The sequence below is a fragment of the Accipiter gentilis genome, chromosome 16 (assembly GCF_929443795.1).
Source record: "Accipiter gentilis chromosome 16, bAccGen1.1, whole genome shotgun sequence".
NCBI classification, from domain to species: Eukaryota; Metazoa; Chordata; class Aves; order Accipitriformes; family Accipitridae; genus Astur; species Astur gentilis.
In genome coordinates this window covers 28,675,834-28,700,247 of record NC_064895.1, presented here as the reverse complement: position 1 = coordinate 28,700,247, position 24,414 = coordinate 28,675,834, and the positions used below count along the sequence as shown (strand labels likewise).

The 24,414-nt window shown below is 40.7% G+C and overlaps 1 protein-coding gene across 5 annotated transcripts in view; it reads left to right on the top strand.

Moving 5' to 3' along the window:
- Window positions 1-24,414, top strand: part of HMBOX1 (homeobox containing 1) — a 109,603-nt gene that overhangs the window by 64,928 nt on the left and 20,261 nt on the right. For all 5 annotated transcript variants that reach the window (XM_049819227.1, XM_049819226.1, XM_049819224.1 and 2 more), the window contains exons 5-6: window positions 7,073-7,183; window positions 14,309-14,462. In XM_049819227.1, the coding sequence (XP_049675184.1) occupies window positions 7,073-7,183; window positions 14,309-14,462 (265 nt within the window). The remainder of the gene's footprint in view (window positions 1-7,072; window positions 7,184-14,308; window positions 14,463-24,414) is intronic.

The following is a 24,414-nucleotide window of genomic DNA, read 5'->3' as shown; positions in this document are numbered from 1 at the left end:
GGCTACATTCTTTTGAAGCTCACCCAGTAGTGTTTTCATGGACCTTTCAAATAAGAAAAGACAGTGATACTTTGCACATGATGCAGTTTCTCAAGCAGAGATAGCTGTAAGGCTCGTGCTACACTGTGATGCACCAGTCTCTTCCTCCACTACCCTTTGCAGCTGAATTGTGTTATCCTCCATATGCTTGGTGGGAAGGTCTACAGGAGCTGATTCATTTTAAATATAACCCATAGCCTTGTGTAAGCAGATGCATAGTACTTATGTGCCACTATTAAGTATGTAGTTATGGCTTATCTGAAAGAAATAGTAAATCTCAAAGAGATGTTTGAAGGGAACAGATTAAAGAATGTGCTGAACACTACCAGGGAAAAACATCAGCTTCCTTTCAAAAGCACGGTATGGTGAAGAGTGACTGAAAATAGCTCACGACAGAGATCCAGAGCAGAAAGCACGTGTCCTAGGGCTCTCGCTTCCAGAGTTGTCTTAGGCCTGATGAGTGCTAGTTGACTTGTGTATTCTTCAGATGTATCCAGCATCCCTTCCCATTCATCAGTGAAACAGGCTCTCAAGGAAGGCCTGGAAACCACTTTTGGTTCATTAAAAAAGCAGTTTGCACAGACAGAGGTAATGCTTTGCAGAATGTATGATCCCAAACGGTATCATCTCAGCATTTACAGACTTAGTCTTACTGATAAAGCTGTTCTGTAAATAATTCAGTAAACAAGAGGAAAAATAGTTTAATAAAATCCAAAGAGTGGTTACTAGCAAATGGCATAGAGGAGGATCATAAGAGTGAAATGATACCTTTCCAAAATACTGTTCAGCCTCCAGTGATCCTTGTCTCAGGGTCCTCTTTATTTTCTTGCACATCAGGGTGGCAGCCTATTCTGGCCAATGAGGAGGCTGTGAAAGAGCATGAAATGGGGCAATTCTGCAAGAACAGATCAGCAGCCCACAGAGACTGGTGTGCTTACAGACTCCATCACTTGTCGTAGTACAAACATAGCAAGCTGTTTCTGGAGGCAGTAGGGCAGATGTTGGGCATATTTGACGTGCCCATCCACTGGCTACCACCCTGCATCAGCTGGGAAGTCATTTGTTTAATACTTGAGATAAATGCAGAATAGCGTGGCCTCAGCTTTTAGTGTTCCATCTCTTCTACCCTGGGACGAGAGGCAAGAAAGAAACAAAAAATTTATGGCTGGCTCTGTCCAGAAGGAGAGGTTTTTGGCTTGCCTATCCATGCTGTCAACTTTCTCCTTTTAATCTCTATTAATTTCTTTACTACTCTAAAAAATTGTGTATGTGCATGTAATGGGAGGGGAGGATGGCGTGAAGAGGGGAAAGGAGTAATAGTGCATCTGAACAGTTGATGGTAGACCTTTAGCTAGGAACCTAAAACTTTGCTTCCTTCTCTTAATTATGGCTGGGTTTGAAGGTGGCCAAATTGGATATATAAGTGATGGAGTTTAGCTAAAACAATGTATTTGCATGTCTTTGAACTGCAGGTCTTGGATTAGCTCACGAGAGAGTATAATGTTTCCTCTGTGCTTATGACCGTATTTGTCCCCATTCTGTATCTTGTTGTGTTCTGTCCTTGGTGCATGAACCTCTGTGGCAACTTCTGCCCCTTGAAACTTCCATTTTACCTTATTTCGCTAATTCTTCAAGCCACTTAGCATTTAATTCAAAAACGTCTTTCTCCTTTTTCTCAATTCTAATAGTGCAATGCATTTATAGAATACGCATTCCTACATCGCCACAGTCCTACAGAGCACACGGAGCAGCCTTGTATTTACAGACTCTGCAACAGTAAATGGCTTTTCCTTCTGTTTTTCCTGTGCTGCAGTGCAAGGGGATGGGAAGTGATGGAGAGGTAGGATACGTGAGAGAGGAACATGGAGCTGAAGGTTAAAGTCAGCTGTTGCAGAAGAACAATTTTTCAGGCTCTCTTAGTCTTTATAAAATGACTAGAAACTTTAAGTCATTTAGATAATGAATCTGACAGGGAAAATTAAACCTGGAAGACATTCTACAGGGCTGCCTTGTGTACCAAGAGAAGATGGCAGATTGGAAAATAGTAACAGAGTATTAAATGTTGACTTGAAAATAAAGGAATGATTGATAAGAAGCAAAAACCTAGCATAACACTTATTAGTGCTGGTCCTAAATACAGGGGCTGCTTTTTATAGAAACTTTTTTAATAGTGTCTGTAATAAGATAAACAAGAAGCACTTGGGTTGGGCTCTTTATAAATAATCTCCTACTGATAAGAAAAATGACAGTATAAACAGGAGCTAATAATAGTTCCTGCTGAATTTCCTATCTTGTTATTTGAAGCTCCTTTTAACATAGCTGCAGCTTACTCGGGGGTAGGTATTTATCCCTACATGTGGCAGGTGAGAAGCCAAATTTTTATCAACAATAATTTGAAGTCGTGTGCTGCAATTTGCTTTAATTGCCACCAGAATTGTATCTGGGTACCAAGTAAGTTATGGTCAGAAGGCAAAGGGTAAAGAGATAAATTTAAACTTATTAAGAGATGCTGTATTCTAGCTTCCAAATGTAGATGGAGGGCAGGGGAAATGTTTTCAGAAACTAACATCTTTTTCTTATGTACTACAGTAAAGGAGAGAGGGAGGAGTATACATAGATGAGCTCTTTGCAGCCTGGCTAAATGCTTTGATGGATGATGCCTCTGCAAGGTTTGGAAATAGTACCTTTTCCATTTTTTACAGTTAGGGGGTGAAGGAACAAAAAACCCCTTACTTTCCCGAGGTCACAGTGGAAGCAGTCTGTTGCAGAGCAGGAATTTGAATCCAGATTTCTTAATTCTTAGGCTAGTACCACCCATAAAAACCAAACCACCATTAAAAAAAAAATCGACAACAATAAAATGCAGAGGTAATATTTTTTTACATACATAGCATATAGAGCTTTCCAGTGTGCAGTTCCGCTAACCTTCCCAATTACTCTGCTAGTACAGTCGAGCCCTGTCCTACTGTCTCTGTCTTAATTGATAGGAGATCTTCAGGACTTAGCTTTATATTATGCTAAACACACGCAGCATCTAGCGCAGTGGAGGGCAGCCTTGAAGCACTGCTTTAACATAAATAAAATCCCTTTGGAACCTACACACAGGGATGCTGAGCAAATGCAAATACAAACAAAAGGAAACTTAACTAGTTCCGTTGTGAAGAGAACTCAGAAAATTACTGAATTACTGATCATCTGAAATGGCAAGAAGTTGGGATTTTGAAAGACATTTTCCTTTGTAAAAATTTTTTTATACTCATGACAACACAGGCAAAGATTTGTTTTTCTGTGATTTTGATCTTTGCAGGTTTTCTGTAAACAAGCTTTGCTAATCTCCTAAATTGATAGATGTCCTTTGCAAGCATGTTTTATATAAATCTAGGACTTCGCTTACAAACTGAAGAATTAAAACATAGTCACTTTCTTCTCCAAATCTGACGTATTCCAGGTGCTTCTAAAAATCTCTCCTGAAAGAAACATTAAAGAAATGCAAAGTAGAGTCACTGAACAAATCTGTGAAGGTGAAAACCAGTTACCAGAGACTTGATGAATAGCAGTTTTGAGGGATATGAGCAGATTTGTACTGCAGATACCAGTAGCCTTCTCTTGAAGATGCATTTTGCTGTTTCTTTTATGTATTTGAAAGGGAAACTTTTTCCCCAAATGATTTATGTAGGAGAGAATGGGGCTGGTCAGAAGAGCATGTGTGTACTGTCATCTCCATTTTGTTTATAATTGGGAAGTGTAACCTGCTATGGGAAGGACTGACGTGTGACACAAGAAGTCAACATTTGAATTGCTATAATCCTTTGTGATTACCACTTCTTTCTTCAGTATTTTCTGTGAGAAAAGTAGTTGTGCTCATTACAATGTGTTTGTGTCCCTGCTGATGCTGAGCCCAGAGGATGGCAGTCTTCCTTGAGGTCTGTGGCTCAGTTTGAGAGTGAATTTCCTCAAGACAGCTGGATTTTCAGTACTCCAGAGAACTTACTTCATTAATCTGCTTCTGGCAGCAGGGTGATTTCTTTTTCCTGCCAGTGCAATTTCCTAAAGTAGCATGATTACAGGCAATGTGACAGGATGGTGCTGGTGGTAGTACTAGTCATTGTCCCTGTGTAAAACCCACTTGAGATGCAAGAAACTCTGACATGACAATTTGGGGGTTTGGGTTTTTTTCATTTAAAGGAGTAGAGGATGGGTTTGTCATTAAGACACTGTACTGGGATCTAGGAGATCTTGGATCAGTTCTGCTATGGACTTTGCATGTGACCTTGAATCAGACACGCTGTTGGAATATACAGTTTTGGGGCCTCTAAACCGAGCTGAGGTACAGATGAAAGATATTTTATATCTTAAAAAGTGGTATAGGTAGAGGAAACCTTCAAGAAGCTTAGCTGTCATTACAGATCTCTGAAACAAGGAAAGAGAATAATAAAACACAGCAAAGAATGATAGGAAATGGAACTTAAAAGGGTCTTCTAGAGGTCATCCACTACGTTCCTATGACCAAAACCTAGATCAGCTGCCTAAGCCATATCTGACGTGTTATCTGGGTTTGCAGCTTTGCTATAGAAGTCTGCTAGCCAAAGAGCAAAATGGGCTGTGGGCTTTTTGCTAATGCAGAAAAAAATGCTATGGACTGCAGTGCTGTTCATGAGATACTGTAGTCAAGTAATAACGTACTGAGGATTTATAGTGCATTTGTTAAATCTGTACATCTCAGTGTCCTTTACAAAGCTCCATTTTGCTGAAGCAACTTTTATAAACTGTGAGGACTCGAAATGAGTCAAATGTGGACATGGCAATACACAGCTTGAATCTTTTGGCTCCTGTTCCTTTGCTTTGTTTTGAGCACATTGTCTGAAGTGGCTAACATCTGTACCACTTTATGACAGTATCAGGCAGCCTCTTGAGCAGAATTTGGATTTTCCGCATTTTTCGCTATACGACTCTTGTTGAAGATACTTAATCTTTATTTATAATTTTCATCCAATAATGCTTTGCATTTTTATCTTACGTTGTTATCCAAACACTCAACAAACACTAATTCACTGCAATAAGTGTAAGTGGACTGTAGTAAACAAGTAAATTAATGGTGCTGTTACCCATTGATTAATAGGAGCCATGCAGCCAAAAGCAGTAAGACGCAAACATTTGTGTCCCACAGCACTGTGTTAAAGAAATGGCTTTTATAAATCATAATGGTAGATGAAGAACTGCAAATTTTCAAAACTTGGTCTTTTCACTGGTGATCGGGCCTCTAGATTGCCTGATTTCAAGTAGACTGAAGCCTTGTTTGGGGCCAGAGAGTTTTTCCAACTTAGATTGACTTCTTTTGGTATTAACTTGTATGCTTCCACAGTTACTTCATGTAAACTTGGCAGAATCTAAGATGTGTGTTTGGTTGAATAATTCCACTTCCTTAGTAGTATAAACTCAGTTATATTTCCCAGTGTGGGCCCTGGGGGTAGTCAACTCTTGACTGCCCTAGCTGTTTCTGAACTCTTTCAGTTGTGGAGCTAAGGCAGTCTCTGGGAACGGGTGTTAAGAAGATCTATAGATGTACAGGAAGCAAAACCAAACCAGGGTATGTTGTGTGGGCAAAGCTCTGTTGAATAGCAGTAAGCTTCTGTACTTGAAACAAAACACACCTATCCCTTTCCCCCAGGACAATTAAAACTTCATAGGCTCTGGAATTCTCTGTAAGGAATAACAGTTAAGAGCATAAACCCTGTGATTTTAAAAATCCAGTTGGAGTAAACCCACCTGAATATGATACCTGAGAGTCAAGTCAAATCATTCTAAAGTTAACTAGCTTCAGTGTTCAATGCAAAAAAAAAAAAAAAAAAAGTATAGTAAAACCCCTGTATTAGAAGTGGTAAAACTACAGGGGGTTGTTTTTCGTGAGTTAAATACGATTATGAGATCTTATAAAACGTTGATGCATCTCAAGAGGGGAGAAGTAGTTTGGTTTCTGTGTGAAAACCAGCCTTCTACCTGCCTCAGTATTACCACCAAGCAGGTGGTGGCACAGGTGGTGTTCAGCAGTATATTGTTACTTGGAGCACCTCCTAAAACTTTAGTTCTCAGGAGAGTTTAGATGTTGTTAACCCTTTGTGATAGCTGAAGAGCCTTGTGGAAAGCACAGGGAGTCCTACCTGAAGTACTGCTTCAGTTACTCAGCAAACTATATATTTTTTGATGTTTTCAAATGAACCTACAGTTCATCTTCTAGTGCGCTTTTAAACCTTTTGCTTTATTTGGTTCCTCTCCTTCTAATCACTTCTTTTCCCTTTCTGCATCGATTCTTCATTCAATGTCATGCTTTGCAAATAGCTTTATTAACTTCTAGGGGTTTTTCCCCTTTTACTGTTTTCTTAGAAGTCTTGCTTTAAAAACTCTGGAACTTTTTGTCCCTAATCTTGCCTGGATACCTGAGCTTGAATCCTGCTTTGCTGACAGACAGCTGCCCTTCCTGTTTTGTTTTCTAGCTGTTATAGCTGCTGATAGTTGGCTTGCTCCATTTCTGGGCTGATTCAATCTATATCATATAAACTGTTTCTATGTTTATCTCCCTTCTTACTCAAGCATTGAATGATAATGATCTCCTAACTATCATTTGTGTATATATATGTGTGTGTGTATATATATATATAAAAAAAAGTGAGTAGGGGACTTGTTCCCGTTTCACAGGTGAAGAAATTTAAGAATGGGGGAAGTTGTGGGCAATTCAAGCCAGTGGTAGATTTGACTTCCCTGTTTGTACCCTCTTGGCTTGTAGGTTGATTGTGCTGGTTGCAGGATGTACCTTCAGTAAGGTCGAAAATAACAGCAGGGAGAAGTTAAAGCAGTTAGGGACAGGGTGGGGAAACTTGAATTCTCTACTTTTTCTGTGATTGAAACATTGTTAGTTCCTGGGCTTTGTAAGACAACACCTTTTATCAGTATATAAACCACTTCAAAATGTTTTAAAAAGAACAAGTTTTCTCTTCCTCTTTCTGTCTTTTTTTTGTTTTGTTCTGTATTTTTACAGGTATCAGTCAGAGCCGGATCTCCCATTGGCTGTTGCAGCAGGGGTCGGACCTGAGTGAACAAAAGAAAAGGGCATTTTACAGATGGTACCAGCTTGAGAAGACAAATCCTGGTAAACAAATACAGCCTAAACATCTCCTGCTGATTTATTTATGGAAGAGAAGCCTTTTGTCACTGTTCTTTATTATCACTGATCATTCACTTCTTGGTCTGGTAAACTGTAGAGGTATTCCCTCTGACCAGTTTACTTTTTAGGAGGGTAGAAACAAATCCGCACTTTGCTTTGCAGCAAATGATCTAGAGCTGACTGCTCCATAGCTGTCTATCCAGCTCCTCGGTCACGGTTACTTGCCCTGTCCTCTCACCGCTAGCTAACTCTGGGAATCAGAAGCTGTCAGTGAAGTTGTAGTCAGCTAACACGAAATAAATGCTGAGGCTCTTCAGTATGAACAAATAGAAAAAGTAATAATGGCTGCATAACATAAGGTTGCAGCAAAACCCACACAGTTCAGCAGAGAGGAACTTTAGGATAACTTCAGAGGGTTTTGGGTTGGATCTCAAGCTCATGGATAGGATGTTGATAGTTACAGTGATAAGCTGGAGATGTGTCTCAAATCCCACCTGCTTCTCCAAATATCAAAAACAGATCTTAAATATAAAAAGAGGAGTAAAGCTCCTCATTATCTTTAACTAACCAGCAATCTTCAAAATCACAGCTGAATTAATTTCCTTGCATTGTTCTTCTCCATAGATTTTGTTTGACCACAGTTATTTTTCCCTTTAGTGGTTTTATTGTAAAGATCAAAATATTTATGTTTAATTTCCTTTAAACAATGGCATGATTCAGTTAACTGTGTAACTGTTTTGAAGAATTTAAGACTCAGGCTCTCTTATGTGAACTTGGCTTCAATATCCAGAATTCTATTAAAAAAAATTCCAGTGAAAACAGATCCTCAAAACTTCTGCTCTGTGTGTAAGCTGAAAATCAAGAGGCTCCAGCTGTCAGTTGGCCTGAGAATACTTTAGCTTAAAGTTGGGTGGGTTCAAAGTGACAACCAAGCCTGTCCTTTCTGTTAAGCATCTAGAAAACTGTTTTAAAGAATTAAAGTGCCAAGGGTTGTGAGGTGCTGGCAAGCTGCAGGGATTGCCAAGAAGACTTGATTTTGCAGTGGCTGGAATTTTGATACTAAGGATCAGCAAAGTTACTGGTTACAACCGTTCAGTATCGGCTGCTTTGAAAACCTGAAGTTGTACTCTACAAAGTAACTCTCAGCCATTTCCCTTTGATGGAAGGTATTGCCTCCAAAACAGTGGAGAGAACTAGCGGGTTTTTTGAGGGTGTATTTTGGAAAAAAAACCCAAAAGTCCTCTCCTAACAATGAAAACTGTTGCAGGGCTCTTTCTATAGCCTTGCATCTTTTCTTGCCAATATCATTTGGAGCTGTTTAAGAAATAGTATTCTGTGCTAGTATTCTGTCAAGCTTAGCACTGAAATATCTACTTCTTCCTCTTAACCTTTCTATCCCCATATCCACAAGCTCACATCTTGTTTGTCCTTTTGCTCCTGAGAAGTGTCTAAGGAAGGAAGACTTGCAACTGTGAAGGTTACAGCTTAAATTGAAATGAACCGATGTTAACCTCTATTTTTCTGATGCACTGTCTTGCTGAGGTCTTGTTCACTTTTCTTTATACACATGGAAAAATTTCTTGAAGAGTGGTTGTTTGAGTTTAACCCAAGAGATCTTATACAGTATTTTTAAGAAGTGTAAAAGGCAAGATGGCTTCTCTGCGTATGCCAAGGGACTATTTGGATGCACTTAAGTTCCCTTTAGGACCAAGTAACATTTGGTTTCTTTTTACAGTCTGAGGTAAAGGGGGGAACCCTCAGTTTTCCCATAGCTGTTGGAAAAGTCTGCTTGAAGAAAACGATTGTGTTATTTATTGTAGGATAATCCACTGCTTTGAATTATTGCCATCTACTATGTTGCAGGTCGGAGTGGCTAGATAAGAGATAATTAACGTGCAAGTGCAAGTGTATACAGTGTATTAAGGGAGTTACCAACCTTCTCCAGAGCATCCTGGATTTAAATTACCGTTCTAAAACCGATTTGGAGCCTAAGTTTTGGATACTACTTACAGTATCCTGTGATTAGTAGACTTGCCTAGCTGTTCTGCTGCCTTCTTTAGAGTCAGAAAATGAGGAAATCGGTAGAGCCTCCTGCCATGTTCACAAAGTGATGCTGTCACTGCACTCTCTGTAGAGTGTAAAAGATTGTCCTCCTTTGAAGGAATTTAAGAGATTAAATGACTGGCATGTGGTTTTTCTATTCACTTACTTACTAGAAAGTGACATTTGGCTTTCTGTTCTCATATATCTCATCTTTTCCAATTCCAGCTGCTGGGAATAAAATCTCAATCCTTCTTTGAGTGATAGAGTCAGGTCTCTGCACAGAAGCACCAACGCGTTTGTGTTAACAATGGGCAAAGTGCAGTCTTCGGGAACTCTTAGTTCCCCCATTTCTTTATTTCCTTATTTTGGAAAATTTGATCTTCAGAGTGAGTCCATTTTCTGACTGAATTTGTTTGTGTAGTAATGCAATGAAAACTTTTGCTCAAAACTGAAACAGTTTTGAAGGACTAGGACACCAGATACAATCAATTTATGAACTGTTAAGAAAGAACAGTTGTTCCGTGAGGAAAGGACTGGAGATCACTGAGCAGACCTGTAGTCTTTCCTTGGCTTTGCCAGTTTTTCTGTACGACTCTTAGCAAATTACTTCACCTTTGCACTTCACTTTCCCATCTCCAGGATAAAAATGAGACTGTTTTCCTGTGAATGACTTGCCTACCTTGCCTGTAAGGTCCTCATAGCAGGGTCTGTCTTTTACTATGCTTATATACTGCACCCAGCCAGGAGTTTCTAATAATATGGGGGACAAAAGATGACTTATAAATACATCAAAAGAGATTTTATTTTTCTTTTTTCAGAGGTATAATGGTGCTATATACCAGTTCAAATCACCCACAAGCAGTCCTGCATCTGCTAACCAAAGAACTTTGTGTTGTGCAGCCTTACGGCAGTTTTGAGATGTTGCTGCTGTTGAGATGTTACTAGATGTTGTTGCTCCTATACAGAAGAGACTCAGCAATTCCATCATGTTTGTTATTTGCCAGCTTGCTTTGGCCTCTTGAATATTGCTGTTTGTTGTTCGCTTGGTTTTGATTGCCTATTTGCATGGGTACTTTCTGTATTTCTCCTATCTTTGGTGGCGATTGTTCAGACAACAGCAGACTGGAACATTGCAAAAGATACTTAAGTTTCATGGATCAGAAACACCACCACCACCCCCCTTTTCCTACTGTATGCAATAATCTTGCTCAAAAATCTCTTGATCAACGTTTTCCTGGTAGGAGTGATGTCAGAATTAATAGCAATGCTGTGAATTCCAGCGTACTAGTGATTGTAAATTTTTCTGGAAACAGCCTCCAATTAGGGTGAAAGGCAGTTTTTTTGTTGAAGGGAAGAAGTCAATGCTAAATGCTAGTGTTTGAAAGATCTTTAATCCAATTAATAGGGATGCTTTTCATTTAGATTGAGCTTTTTTCGGACAGGCACCACATCTCTTGTGTTTTGTAGAGGACTGAGAGCAATTTGGCACTAGATAAATAGTATATGTTTCAGAAGCCAGTATATGAGTGCATAGAGTCCTTCAGTGTTCTGACTATTTTTTCAGAGCCCATGGGTTTTAAATAAATAAATAACTTAATACTTCTTTTTACATTGGTAGTTGTTAGCCCGATTAGTTTGGCTGGCACTAGGTCTTGGACAATGTGGAATGTTTGTTACGGAGTAACTTAGCATGTCTTTTGCCTTTGTGTACTGCAAACTGAAGCCAGCACCTAGAAATGATGTGTTAAAGTTACAGATGGATACAGACTGCTTCCATTTAGGCTGGATATTTATTTCTGCCAGTCTTCTGTAATAGGAAGGCAGCTGTGGTCACCTTGGAGAAAACCATGTGCTCTTCCTCCTTGAACAAAAGGGAAAAAGAAAGGTAGTTATTATCAAGATATAGCATCTCTTGTGTTATTCCCATAGCAGTTCTTGTTTAGCTATAAAAGAAAAGCTTACAAAAAAAAAAAAAAAAAGACATCAGGGACTGGATATCCCACGAGATTTGCACTGGAAACGTGTTGTTGGTGATTTACTATCTTACAGAGCTGCAAAGAAAATAGTTCCTGCTCTGATCCTTTCCATCCAAGCAATGAGCTCTGTAGGGAACCTTTTGCTGTGCAGGCTGCTGATTCAAATCTAGCCTAGCTCAGTAGTAACTGAAGGGTGTTTATCATGTGATCTCAGGTCAGTCTGGCTAAAAATAAAGTGTGACATCTGTTCTTATCAATATAATATATGATAGGTACTTGCTGCAAAGGCTTGCTACTAAATGGTTTCGTGGAGCTGGGATGTGGCCTGAGGCTTGCTCCAACCATACTGCGCATCACCCCTGTATGGCAGGGCCTCTCGGAGACATGGGATGCGGATCAGCAATTGCACGTGATGCTTTTAAGAGCAATGCCTTTCTTTAGGATAGTGTCTGGGATGTGCTAAGAGAAGGCAGGCCTTTGCTGTGAGGGATTTTGCGTACAGAGAGCGAGCTGCATTCCAGTTGGAGAGCACCGCTCTTTCCTTCTCTCCCCAAGACCCACCTGCAGCATCCCCGAAGACATACCCCACATTTGAGAAAATGCTAGCTTGCACAAAGAAAATTCTATATAGTTGCAAAAGGTACTCAGCACTGGCAGGTAGTGAGAGATGTCGTTTTTCATTTTTCTCTGTGAAAGGAGTTCTTCCCAGATGGTTCACCTCTCTACCCCTTATAGAAGTCTTGCTTTTTGATGCATATACTAAGATGAAAATCTCATACTGCATTTGCTCTGCTCATTCTGCTCAAGAGAGGTTTCACTTCTTCTTAAAAGCTGAGGGGTTTGGAAAAAGAATCTGACCTAGTAACTAGGATGTAACTTATTAAGTTGTAAAGAAGTGGAGCTGGGTGGCGAGAATATTGCAGTGAAGCATTGGAACAGCAGAATAAACGGGATCCCCAAGTGCTCACTTAATTGAGGGGGATGAAGAAAAGGTCCATAGTTACCTTATCAAATGTGGCAGCAGTGCATATGTCCACCACTTCTGACGCTCATAGATCCAAGCGCATTTTGGGCCTCTGTAGGCATTCAGATGCTTCCGTCTTTATGTGTATGCAAAAACAACGGTGGGTACTTGCTTGTAATTCTCAGCATACTTCTCTCTTATCTGCTGCTGACATTGATGTTATCCCATAGAAAAGAGAAATAGGTGAATTGATCTAGCAAGGCTACTAAAACAAAAAAAGCATCTTATATTCAGTAAGTGCACATATCTGTAGCAGGAACAAATTTATGCTTTAAATGCAGATTTTTTCAACTTTTGTCTGAAAAATCTCTGCATCTCTTACCTTGATGTTAGGCATCACTGATATTCCTGTACTCTCCCTGTGACATGATATTGTCAGGTGGGGAAAGTATATTGCTAAGACATTGCAAGGAAAGCTAATTTCTTGTCGCATTTTCCCCTGCCTCTTTTTAAATTATTTTTAAAATTTTTTTTAGTTTTTGAAGAGTATTTAAAGCCTAGCAACTTGATACTGACCTGGACCCTAAACTTTGCATGTAGTAGAAAGAGTAGATAAGGAACTTGCCTTGAAATGGCCTCCCAATAAATTGGCAATATAGGAAATATTTCATATGTCAATAAAACTTAAGTAATCTGTGTAGGCTCGTTAGCTGGGAATTAGTAAGACTCATCGTCCATTGTGCATGCAAGGCAGAGATTGTGGGCTTCACTTCCTATAGACTTCTCCTGGGTAAAATTTTTAAATTATTTTGGGCTCCACTACCTAACACAGATGCAAGTCCCTGGCAGTAAGGAAAATACTTATTGTGCACTTCTGGAAAGGAACACAGCCAAATGCATAAATAGCTAATTTCTTGCTTTTTGACTGTAGGAATTTGTTTATTGATTAAACTCTAAGTTCCCTTAACCCTTTTACCTTGTTTTAAATAAAACAAGCAGTGTTGTTTCACTAACAATTTTTATGATTAAATGCTAACCATTCAGAGCAAGTCTGTGTACCCAGAGGGATTTGCTGTCTCAGCCCTGCTTTTACGTATGCCCAACACTATATTCCTCTTATGAGCAGAGCTGCCTGCTTCTCTTGGATCTATCCAGGCTGGTTCAGTGCATGAATTCCAGTTGAACTCACTATGCATATGGGATATAGGTCGTGACTTATCTTTTGGTACAACTGGCTTTTTTTATTTTTTGCACACAAGAACAGCTATTTCTTCCCTCCAGGGGAAGTCACTGAGCAGACAGCTGTCCTTCAGAACATACCCTGTTTTATGTACTAATGTCCTATACCAGGTTCCCATCCTCACCAAGGGATGTATGAAAGATCAGTCTCCCAGTGTGTCTTGATTTATTAACTGAGAGGCTGTTGTGAAAAGAATCAGGGGTAAGTTTCAAAGGGCCTTTCCTGAAGGCATTTTGCCAAGTCCTGTCTCTTGCTTGATGCTTTCCAGCTCAGGCTTCTTGAAAGGAGAAATATATCCATAGAAGGGGGACAGAAGAGGAAAGGTGTGATGTTAATCTGCATTCAGTGACTTTTTCAGGCAACCTGGCACTCAGGAGCCCGTGTTTGCACGGGTCACAGGGTGTGTTTCTATCGGTGGAGCTACTTCGTGTTTACTCAGCTCTTCAGACCCATTGAAATACCTTTGGTATAGATTTACATTTTGCTTCCTGAAACTGCTGTACAATTAAATAGAAACCTGCTATTTCCCATTTTAAGGCAGAAGAGGTAGCAGTGCAACTTAAATAAATCTCAGCTGGGGCATAGCTCACCCTTTCTGTAAGACGTTTTTCCTCTTGATGAAGACAGGACAACTTTTCCTAAGCGGCTGTCAGCTCAGTCATGTCTCCCTTAGATTTCCATGGTCACCTGATACCTCTCTTGCTTGGAGGTTGGGAATGGGAACTCTTGTTGGCTCTGTGTATCTTTAAGGTGCCTTTGTTTGATGATGCTTTACTTTTTTAGTTTGAATGGTTTCATCATCTGTCTTGTCTTTTTTTCATGAGCAGGAGTGTGAAAATGGGCATGATTTTTAACCCACTAGGAAACACAGTATTTATTATTCTTAGGGGCTACGTTAAGCATGAGACCCGCTCCTATCCCAATAGAAGAGCCAGAATGGAGACAGACGCCTCCCCCAGTCACAGCTACCTCTGGGACCTTCAGACTACGGCGAGGCAGTCGGTTCACATGGAGAAAGGAGTGCCTGGCTGTTATGGAAAGGTATGTGACTTTGGGGTTTTGGAGATGGGCATTTTAAAGCCAATACAAATATCCGTTTTCCTGCTCTGGTGAACACTAGCTTCATTTTTCATGGATGTGCTTTAGCATCATGCAAGTTAATAACAGTGTAATCATTTGATTCTAAAAGATAGAGTAGGAGATGCTATTTCACCCCTTTTGTTGTTTAAAACGTTGTTACACTGCTCTGGACAATATCTCATTTTTTGTAGCCCCTAAGACATCTTGTCCTTAGCACAGTCTGAGAGCATTGGTGTTCAGCTCTTCCTTTGCTTTTGCAGAAAGCTTTCCATCTAGCCTAATCCAGGCTCTGTCTTGGTGGGGGTCTGCACACTCTTTACATTCTGCATTTCTCCTTTCCCAATTTACTGGTTTATTTACTCATTTGTAGCATGTTATTTTATAGTTGATACTGGCATTTTGGCAGTGCTATAATTGTTCAGGATGCAGAACTTTATCTAACAAGCAGTAGATTCCGTGTCCAAAAAGGCGCTTACAACCCTTTTACATGAGCTGGGAACAGTACAGAGCAAAGTGGATCTTTCAAATACATATGCAGAGTGGCAGGTGATCATTAGAGCTCCCAGCTCTTCAGTCCTGCAGAGACGAAGCACTCTCTGAGCCTGGTCTCCTGGCTGCCTATGTGCTTTGCCTTTCCCTCTGCTTACAGTAATGTCTCTTTTGTGGATAATACTGAATAACAGAAAAGGGCTAGTGAACTCAAATGTAGTTTAGGGATGAATGCTTATTTCTGTTAAGGGCTAAATGGCTGGGAGGAGTTTTCTTCCCTCTGAGAGCATGAGGAACCTCCTTTCCATGAAAGCACCAGATGACTCTGTGTGCGCTACACTCCTCTCTGGCTTGCAGCTACATTGAGTCCTTGGCCAGCAGATTTTTAGGATGTGCTTTTGCCCTTTCTGTAATGCTTCTCTTTCCTCTTGCTTGCACAAGGGTCTTTGGAACTGACTAGGAGCAGGAGAGTGTCTCCTTTTGCCTAAGCTAAGACCAAAATACTGAGCTCCCTCAGGGACCCAAGCTGTTTTACACAACAAGATGGACATACTTCTATGTGGCCACAGGCCATCACGGGGTCTTTGCAGGGCTCAGACCAGTAACTAAGTGTTTATTTCCCTATCCTGTCCTGGCACTGCACTGATGTTTTCAGCTTTGGCTGAGTGTTTCCCCAAAGGAAATAATGTAAATGTTTGAAATTTGTTCTGCTTTGCAAGACCCAACTAATGCAAAAACCTGAAATCTGCTACTACAGGGGACTGGGTTTTTCTAGTGTCCCCCTCTGCACAGGCAGTGCAATGTGCAGTATAGGATCTTTAGCACTTCAAAATGCTCGTATGGCTGGCCTGATCGCAGTATGTCGAATGACAGAAACATTACAGCTCTGTGTACCTTCAGGACAGTACCATCTCCTTATTAACCCTCTTGTGTGTGAAATACTTAGTTACTCTGAAGTAGAATTAGAGCTCTTTGGGCATGGGTATTTTCCTTCTTGGTTTCCGTCTGACCTAAAGTGCGATAACTACTGTTATTTGCTGTTTGAATCATGATAGTGCCTTAGACTCCTTTGTGGAAACACAGAGCAGAAAGAGAAAGCTAAGCAAGGAAGCTCTACCCTCTCCTCCTTCAGATTTCTCCTAAAGTCAGTATCTGCTGTGACACTCTCAAGAAGTCAGACAACCTGTAATGGTTTGGTATGTGTCTGTTAGAAAGGTGTGAGATTTGGTTCTGTATATGGAAAGAGGCAAGTTGGTGCTGACACTGGAAATCATCCAGTTGTGTATGCAGATACATAATCACTTGATCTAATTTTTCATTACCCTATTTCTTCTTCTTTGTTATTGGTTTTTTTCTCTGTGTCTTGTGCTCTGTAAGGTCTTTGCTGCTGGGGTTTTCTTCTTATTCTGCTGTTTAATGGAGACTTCGGCAACATTGCCTTCACACTGCCTTTAATATTAGTTTGCAAAGCCCTTGCTAGGTCACCGCGAGCACTGAATTTCAGAGCCTTGTGTGTGGGTACTGGAAAGCATGGCTGAGGAGTTTTATTTGAGGCAAGAACACAGTTAACTCAAGCCATAGTAAAAGCTTTGTATGACAATGAAACTACACCATAAAGCAAGTTGGGAATATGGTTAACTGTTACACTTTAATAGGCCTAGTTGAGCTGTAAGGATGAGTTGTTTCATGTGACAAGTTTTGAAAGAGTGGGAGAAAACCACTCTCTTGGGAGCCCTAGGAAGAAGCTAACTAATTTCACTTACAAGTCACTGGCGTCTTCCAGGCTTGTCTGTAATATGACTCATAAGAGCAGCCAGGATGAAGGTAACCAGACTCCTGGCTGTCTGGCCCAAACAGATCAGGTTCACTTGATGCCATAGGGTCAGGAATAAGCATTTGGCCCACTAAAATGGTGTTTGGCATTGCATGTGGTCTGGTGCCATTTATTTGGAATTTGCATTTACGTCTGAGAGATTAAGTTTTGACTGTGAGTGGAGGCATCTTCCTCAGTTTAATGGACTGTTTTCCTTAGACACAAGTTTCATTGTGTTGCATTTGTATGTCCTGCAGCATCTTGATGTGCTGTTGGTGCACGCAGGGATTTAGGCACCTAGTTTTGAGCTTTGTGTTTGGGAACCTCAGTAAAGTGCTTGTTCATCTAGGCTTCTAGCTATTCAGCAATGAGAAATACGGATCCAGAAGACAATTCTGTCCCACTAATGCAAGTTATATGAGGGCTATATGCACCTTCCTCTCTGGCTACAAGAGGAGCCTTCTGCAGTTAGACCCAACTTTGGTGATTTAGTTAAATGCCTGAAGATAAGAGGGTTGCATCTAGACCTTAATGGAAACTCTTGTGTAGGTAATGCAGAACTACTACTTCCTATAAACTTGTGAAACTTTGCTGCGAAGCTCTATAAACATTTTTTGGGTGAGGATCAAAGTCTTGGGCTGCTCTATCAGTTAATTGTGGTATGTGCTGTTGACTTGGACTCGGTAAGAAATGCAGTCGCTAAAAGTTGATGTGTCAAACCAGCTAAGAGCACTTCAAGGAAAGAATCTGAATTTAATTGAAAAAAATAGAGAGATTTGCTTCTAGCAGCAGGCTCTCCAACTGAAAACACATAGCACTGGTCAGGATATGGCCCATGAACTGAATGAGAAGGGTGAGGGTTGAAGGGCTAGTTCTCTTTTATAAAAGATTTAAATCAACAATAATTCCAGTGCAATTAATTATTATATTGGTGCCAACCTGATATAATTAAGATTAAAGTTAGGGCCAGCACATACACTTAAATGTCTAATGTACATAAGTGTCTGCATACAGGGTATGTATATTAAAGAAACTAATTGGTTTATACTGGATTTCCAGAATGCTGCTTGTGGTTTCTGTAATTCAATTCTCCAGTCTTTACTGCTTTTTTGGAAATTCTCCCAGGGTAGTTTATTAGTCTCTAGGCTTAGATTTCGGACAATAGATTCAGGTCTCTTTCTCCCCCTCTCCTTTCTATTTTTTTAAAATATCTCTCCAAATATTTATGCTCTGAAGGTTAAGAGGAGCAATAGTTCCAGAAAGTAAAGTTCTATATTTAACTGCAGACTAGGTGTGGTTCAGACAACTGCAGTGCAAGCTCCCTCTCGCTGCTGTGCTAGTGATATCAACCTTGACCTGTTCTCTTCTTGAGCCTCCTGCTCATGAAATATGCTGAGTTTTGTGTGTGGTGATGTTGTCGTGTGGCTTACCCTCCTTTGGGAACAGAGCTAAGACTACAGTAGTCCTTTCTGTGAAAACCTGAGGTTAAACTTGAAAGTCTATTTCTGGTTCAGTTTCGTGTACTTTTTTGTTACGTCTTGTCCCAAAGATAATTTTTTTTTTCTTTCCTCTGCTTTACTACTTCTTTTCAACCCCTCTCATTAGAACTACGAAGTTGAAAGTTCCCTTAGGGTTTTCTGTTTTTTAATGAAGCTGTGTTGTCTTGTCTTTTTTTTTTTTTTAAGTGATTTGTGCTTCTCCTCTAATCGTATGTTGGAGTTGAGGTTTATCTTCTTTTTCAGGCAAAAAACATCTAAGATTGGCAGCAGAATCAATGACTGTATACCCATTTTAAGGCACTTTTGTCGAGTGCTGTTACAGATGGGGGGGCGGAGGAGGGGGGAGTTGAGTGTTGTTTTTTAAGTATATGTTTTATCTAAAGATTAAATTAAAATAACTGTAAATTCTGCTCTAAACAAAATGAATAATTCATCAGTTGAAAGTATTTCAGTTTGTCTAGGGAGTAGGGACTTTGCTTTCTGGTTGAGGGTTATTTGGTTTGATTTTATGGGTCTGTTTTTTTATTTTAACACTTGCCTGTGCTCATGAAGCATCCTTTTGTAAAGATGTATTTAGGTTAAATAAGTCTAGATGATATAGATGCCTATTATCCCCATTTCATAGATGGGAAAATGGAGTCAGGTGTTTCACTTGGCTTTGTGATCCAAGGCAACTTTATTCATAAGAAAATGGGTTTAGATTTCTCAAGATACTGAGGGTATAGTTTCATGATATAGCTGAGCTGAATTAACAATTTGTCACCATCTCATCCTTAGGTGTTATCCTGTCTCATCACCCTTCTCAGTTCCTCCTCCTCAGTTTCCCTGCTCCTGCCATCCTTCATTATACCAGATATGTTTCTTGTCTGATTGAAATACCAGCCACTTCAACTCGATTCAGAGAAAATAAATCCTTTGTATTTCCCCCTGCATTTTATTGAAGTGGTTCAGCTTGCTGTGCAATGAGGGTGTGCCAGAACTGGCCCAGGGCAAATGACAGGAATGCCCAACTGAGAGCACAGGGAAGGGGAAGTTTAACAAAAAGGTAACAAATTTTCCATGGCAGTTTTTTTGACCTGCTTGGTTTTGTTCTGATTTTGTTTGGTTTGAGTTGGATGAGTTCCTGGTTTGGTTAAGAGCATGGTCACACTGACCGTTGTGCTGGCATCACGGGAGAGGTGTCCTTTGATTTTTGCCACAGAGAAGCAATGTATTAACCCTGGCATCACTGCCGGAGTCTTCGCCTAATTTGACCGCGTTGTATTCTTGTTCCCCCTTTAAAGCGGACCCAAGTTGGCGAGGAAGGTCATCTCCATGCTGAAACCAGTCACTGTTGCATTTCTGTCAACTGCATGCTTATGCTGTAGAAGATTTAGCATCGTCTACCCTCCTGAAAGAAGCACCTTCTGCAATGGTCCCCGTGAGCCAGTGGCGGGCTGGGCCAGCGCAGCCCTGTGCATGGTTCTGGCCCTGAGCGATATCAGTCCTGACATGCGTTATTAGAAATTCTTCCGATTGTGAAAGCGCTATTACTGCAGCTCTCCTGAGCGCTGGGGCTTCCACGGCTTCCCTGGGGAAAATGAGAGCTCTATTAGCTCCTGAAATTCAGTTAGGAAATTTTCTTAGTTAATTTCATCCCATTACTCTTAGTTATGTCTTCTAGCAGAACCTTAATACCGGCCCCATAGGGGATCTAAGTTTCCTGTACAAGGCTTTGGAGGAGATTTAAGTTTTGGATTCATTGCGTTTCTCCCTTTTCAAGCTGACAACAGAGCAGGAAGTAATGTCTTTCGGCCTCTTCCATTAGGCTTGTACATTGTCAGAAACAGAACATCAGTTTCTCATCGATATAATGATGTCCACCGGTTGGCTCGTGAATGCTGCTCATCTGCCTCGGGTTTGTTTCGCAGCCTGCTGGGAGGTGAGGAGCGCGGAGAGTTATGCTTTGCTGTCCCTATGACCCTCAGATGTCATTGAACCTTTCGGTGACTCGCTGTTCTCAACTGTAAAATATCTACTACCTGCTTGGGAGACTGAGCCAAACCAAAGAAAAGATGAGCAAGGTGCTAAAAGCCTATAACTCTTGGGTTACCAAGGAAGACTGCTGTTAGGTATTAGGAAAAACTTTCGAACTTTAGGAATGCTTGAGCACTAAGCAAGTTTTCTACAGAAATTATGGAACATTTCTCAGGAGCAAATTAGCTAAAATATGTCAGGATGGTTCTGATATACTTGATCTTAATGCAGAGGGAAACATCAGGTGACTGCTTTACATTATTTTCCATCTCTTTCTATTCTATCATAAGGAGGCAACTTGCAGTAGGAGGTTCAACTTAATAATAATATTCAGTCCTCTGAGACATAGGAAGGGAGTGGTTTTTTAGGATCTTTGTTTGCTGTTCATGCTTGTGAAATGCTTTGACATCTGTGAGTGCAGGCACTTTGCAAAGGCATTCAGTAAAGTTCACTTTACAATTTAGGCACAGGCAGGATCTTTTTATTGTCTGAAAGTTCAAGTGGTTTGGCTCAGGGTCATTGCTGTATGTCTTCATAAAATGCAAGAGCAGCCATTTTATGCTTGCTACACAGTATCTTTCTTATTTTGCATTAGATCAAGCTATGTTCCCTCTTAGACATGCATAATATGCAAGCTTTCTATTCTAATCAGCTGTAAGCAAATCCCAGTTGTTTGGCAGATTGCATGCAGCAAAATACAATGCAAGGATGTCTGTCCAAAGTGCTTGCCAGACTCTGGTCTCCTGAAGGATCCAGCACCTAATGAGTTATTTTTCTTTTCAGGGAGCTTAGGTGCTTTTTGTATCTTTGTGTTCTCTCTCTCTGTCTTTTTTTTTTTTAAATAATAAAAAGATGATCTGTGGGAGGGGCAACTCCTTGCAGCAGACTCCAGATAAATTTTTTGTACCTGCCAAGGTCAAAATGACTGAATTCAACATTTGCAAAAGGAGCCTTGTCAGTCTGACCTGCAACAGCACTGGCTGGTGCAATAAACCCACATGCTAGGAATAGGAGTTTTTTTCTAGTCCAGATACTCTCCTCCTGCATTTCTCCAGGACCAGTTGAGATACTTAAGTATTCTTTCTCCCTGCTCATGAAGGCGAGAAGCAGGATCTCATCCTGAGTCTTCTCGTAGCATCAAAGTAATTGTCATATATATGGGATTGGAAATCTCTGTAAGTGCCCAGATGCTTTCAGTGAAGATGTAACAAGGCATGGTTGTTGCTTAATGTGCAGGCTAATGTAATTTTTGCTGGTTCCAGTAGCACCAGCATATAGAAGGATCTGTAAGACCAAGTTTACCTCTTAACCTCGTTTGCTTTTGAGAACATCTTCTGGCGTCATCTGTGGTGACCCAACTCACGGACCCCATACGTGGGAGTGTACCCCTGAACAGAACAGAATCATTAAGTTTGGAAAAGACCTCTAAGACGCGCGTGCAACATCCAGCTGCCCTGCTTGCCCATGCAGTGATTTCATGTGACCATCCCCAGCATGTAAAGCTGTGTTGGGGCATTGCATAAGGAGAGCAGGTATAGAGGCAATCTTGATCCAACCTGAGTTCCTACTAGGAAAACATGAGTGTGACATGGCAGGTCTGAAGAGCACCATGAACTATAGGCTGCTTAATATCTGCCGAGGTCAGCCTCGTTCGCCAGCAGCCATTTTGTCCTTGAGTGCCTTTTCCAGCTCCATCTTCTGTCCCTGGCACAAGGGCTGACTTTGCGATGTGTGCAGGTACCACACCAACGCTGTGGACTTCTGGCATGTGCCTGAAGCTTCAAGGCTGGGCAGTAACCCAGGTTGTGATGATGACGATGATGGTCTTTGTTATTCTTTCTACCTATCCTCTCCAGTCTGTGACTAGTTCACGCATGGCTAGCAACCGTGTGGCTGTGGATGAAAGCTCTTATCGCCTATCCTATTTTTTTTAATCCTGCAGTTGCAGCTGTGGGCATTCTTATTATTCATATAAATATGTAATTCCTTCTAAATCTTGCTAAGGTCTTCAGGGTACTTCGGGAGAACTAATTATCCTTAGTTTCATTTTATATGCTAAAATGTGTTTAAAAAGTTGGAGGTCCCTTTTGCCTGAGTATCATGAGAAAGAATAAGAAAGAACACTGCGTTTCCCTTCCCGTGATCATTCGTTGTATCTACTACTATCAATGTGCTGCTTATTTATCTCATTTCTGAACTAAATAGTCCTTCTCTTATCTCTTCTTAGATGGCAAGTCTTCCCTTGCCTCTAATAACATTCATTGTCACTCTTCTCTGGACCTTTTCTATTTCTACATTCAATTTTTAGTGACCCAGGGTAGGTGAGTAGGGACAGGAGCAGAACTGATTACCATATGTCCGGGGTGAATATTCCAGCTTCTACAGGCAGCTGAATCTGATTCCTGTTGTTCTCTGACCTCCAGCCTGACATCTGAGTTTTGCTGATCACTTTTGTGTATTGACTGAGAGTATGTTTTCTTAGAGTAATCCACAATGATATATGTGTCTTTTTCCTGAACAGTTACAACTAATTTAGAACCAGTCATGTATGTGAGGAGTTTGAATTTGTTCATTTCTGTGCGCATTACCCTGCTTTTTGCAAAGTTAGCAAATGAAGTTCAGTCGTGGGAGTGTTTAGATGTTTTTTTAAAATTCACAGCAATTATCTGCTTTATTTGTATCCAGTATAAATAACTCACTTTCCAGAACATGATTTAATGTGACTGTTAAAGCCAATCATTTTAGGTCACAACTTCTCTGAGCCAAGGGCTTGTATTCTGTTCATACACAGAGCCTAGTGCAGTGGGCTCTCTACAGTCATGTTGAGACCTCTAGATGCTGCTTGCTGTAAGGACAGTGTAAAAGTGTAAGTCTAGTGCTGTGGGTTATCTCTCTGAGCTTTCTTCTATGCCAGCACTAGATTTTCTGTAATACCTTCATGGTCGTCTTCTTCCTATGACTGTTCTGTTTAAAGTACCCAGAATCAAATAGTAACAAAAAGCTCGTATTAATTAGCTATATCATTACTTTCTTACCTGTTAACATGATTTCATGAGGCAGGGAAAGTCATGACATACTTGTCACAGAAGCTGTGTGAACTGGACCCTGGCACATAACAGTCTACATTTTGTGTAGCCATTTTATAATGACTGTCACTGTGGGCTGTGTGGAACAACATTTCTTCATCATATTGCAACCCGTGTAAAGGTGATGTGTCTTGGATGTGCTCTGGTGCAAGGGTGTAACCGTTACACTCTGCTGTCTCTGTGTTTGTACCGGAGGAGCTTGAGACAACGCTGGGGAGTGTACTACTCGCTCTTTGTGAGCAGACTCCTGGGAAGTTGAGCAGATAAGGCAGTGGCAAATGGCTCCCTGGGCAATGACAAGCACAAGTGACCATAAAGCTGTGATCATTCCCTCTTTGGCTCTTTTTCAGCCTGCTTAAAGTCCTGAGAAAGAACTAGACAGCCCTGACCTGCCAAGAAGGGTCATTCCAGGTCCCAAGTTCAGCTAGAAGGGATAGTCATCGCTCACAGTGAGGTTTACCTGACCTATGTGTAATATTATCCATGGAATAAACCCACTTAAGTGAATTAAAAAATTAACTTCTTGATTGATCTGGAAAGCATTTGGAAGGAATTAGTAATCAGGTTGGCACCTTGTCACCTCTCGCTTTGACGCAGCCAGCTGTCAGCATGGAGTACATGTGAGCACCATCCAGCTCAAAGCACTGTTGGATTTGCCCATTTCTGGTTTCTAGAAGTGCGCAAAGTGTTCCTGCTGACTCTCACTGCAGCTAGTCTCTGAACAGAGTCCAAACCTACCTCAGTGAAAGGAAATTCTCTGCCATCTAGTAACAGATGTGAGGTCTTTATACAAGTCATAAACAGAGTAATTACGAGGAAAAGTGAGGGAGGAAAACTCCTAAGTAAAACTCTTAAGTATGTTGCATCATGTATTTATGGGCTCTTGGTCAGACTGTGGAGCGCTTTAAACAGACTAAAAAGAATGCTTTATCAGAGAACCATATGGGCTTTAACCACAAAAGTCACTACCACATCCTAGATTCTTTTTTATCCTTTTTTTTTTTTTTTTT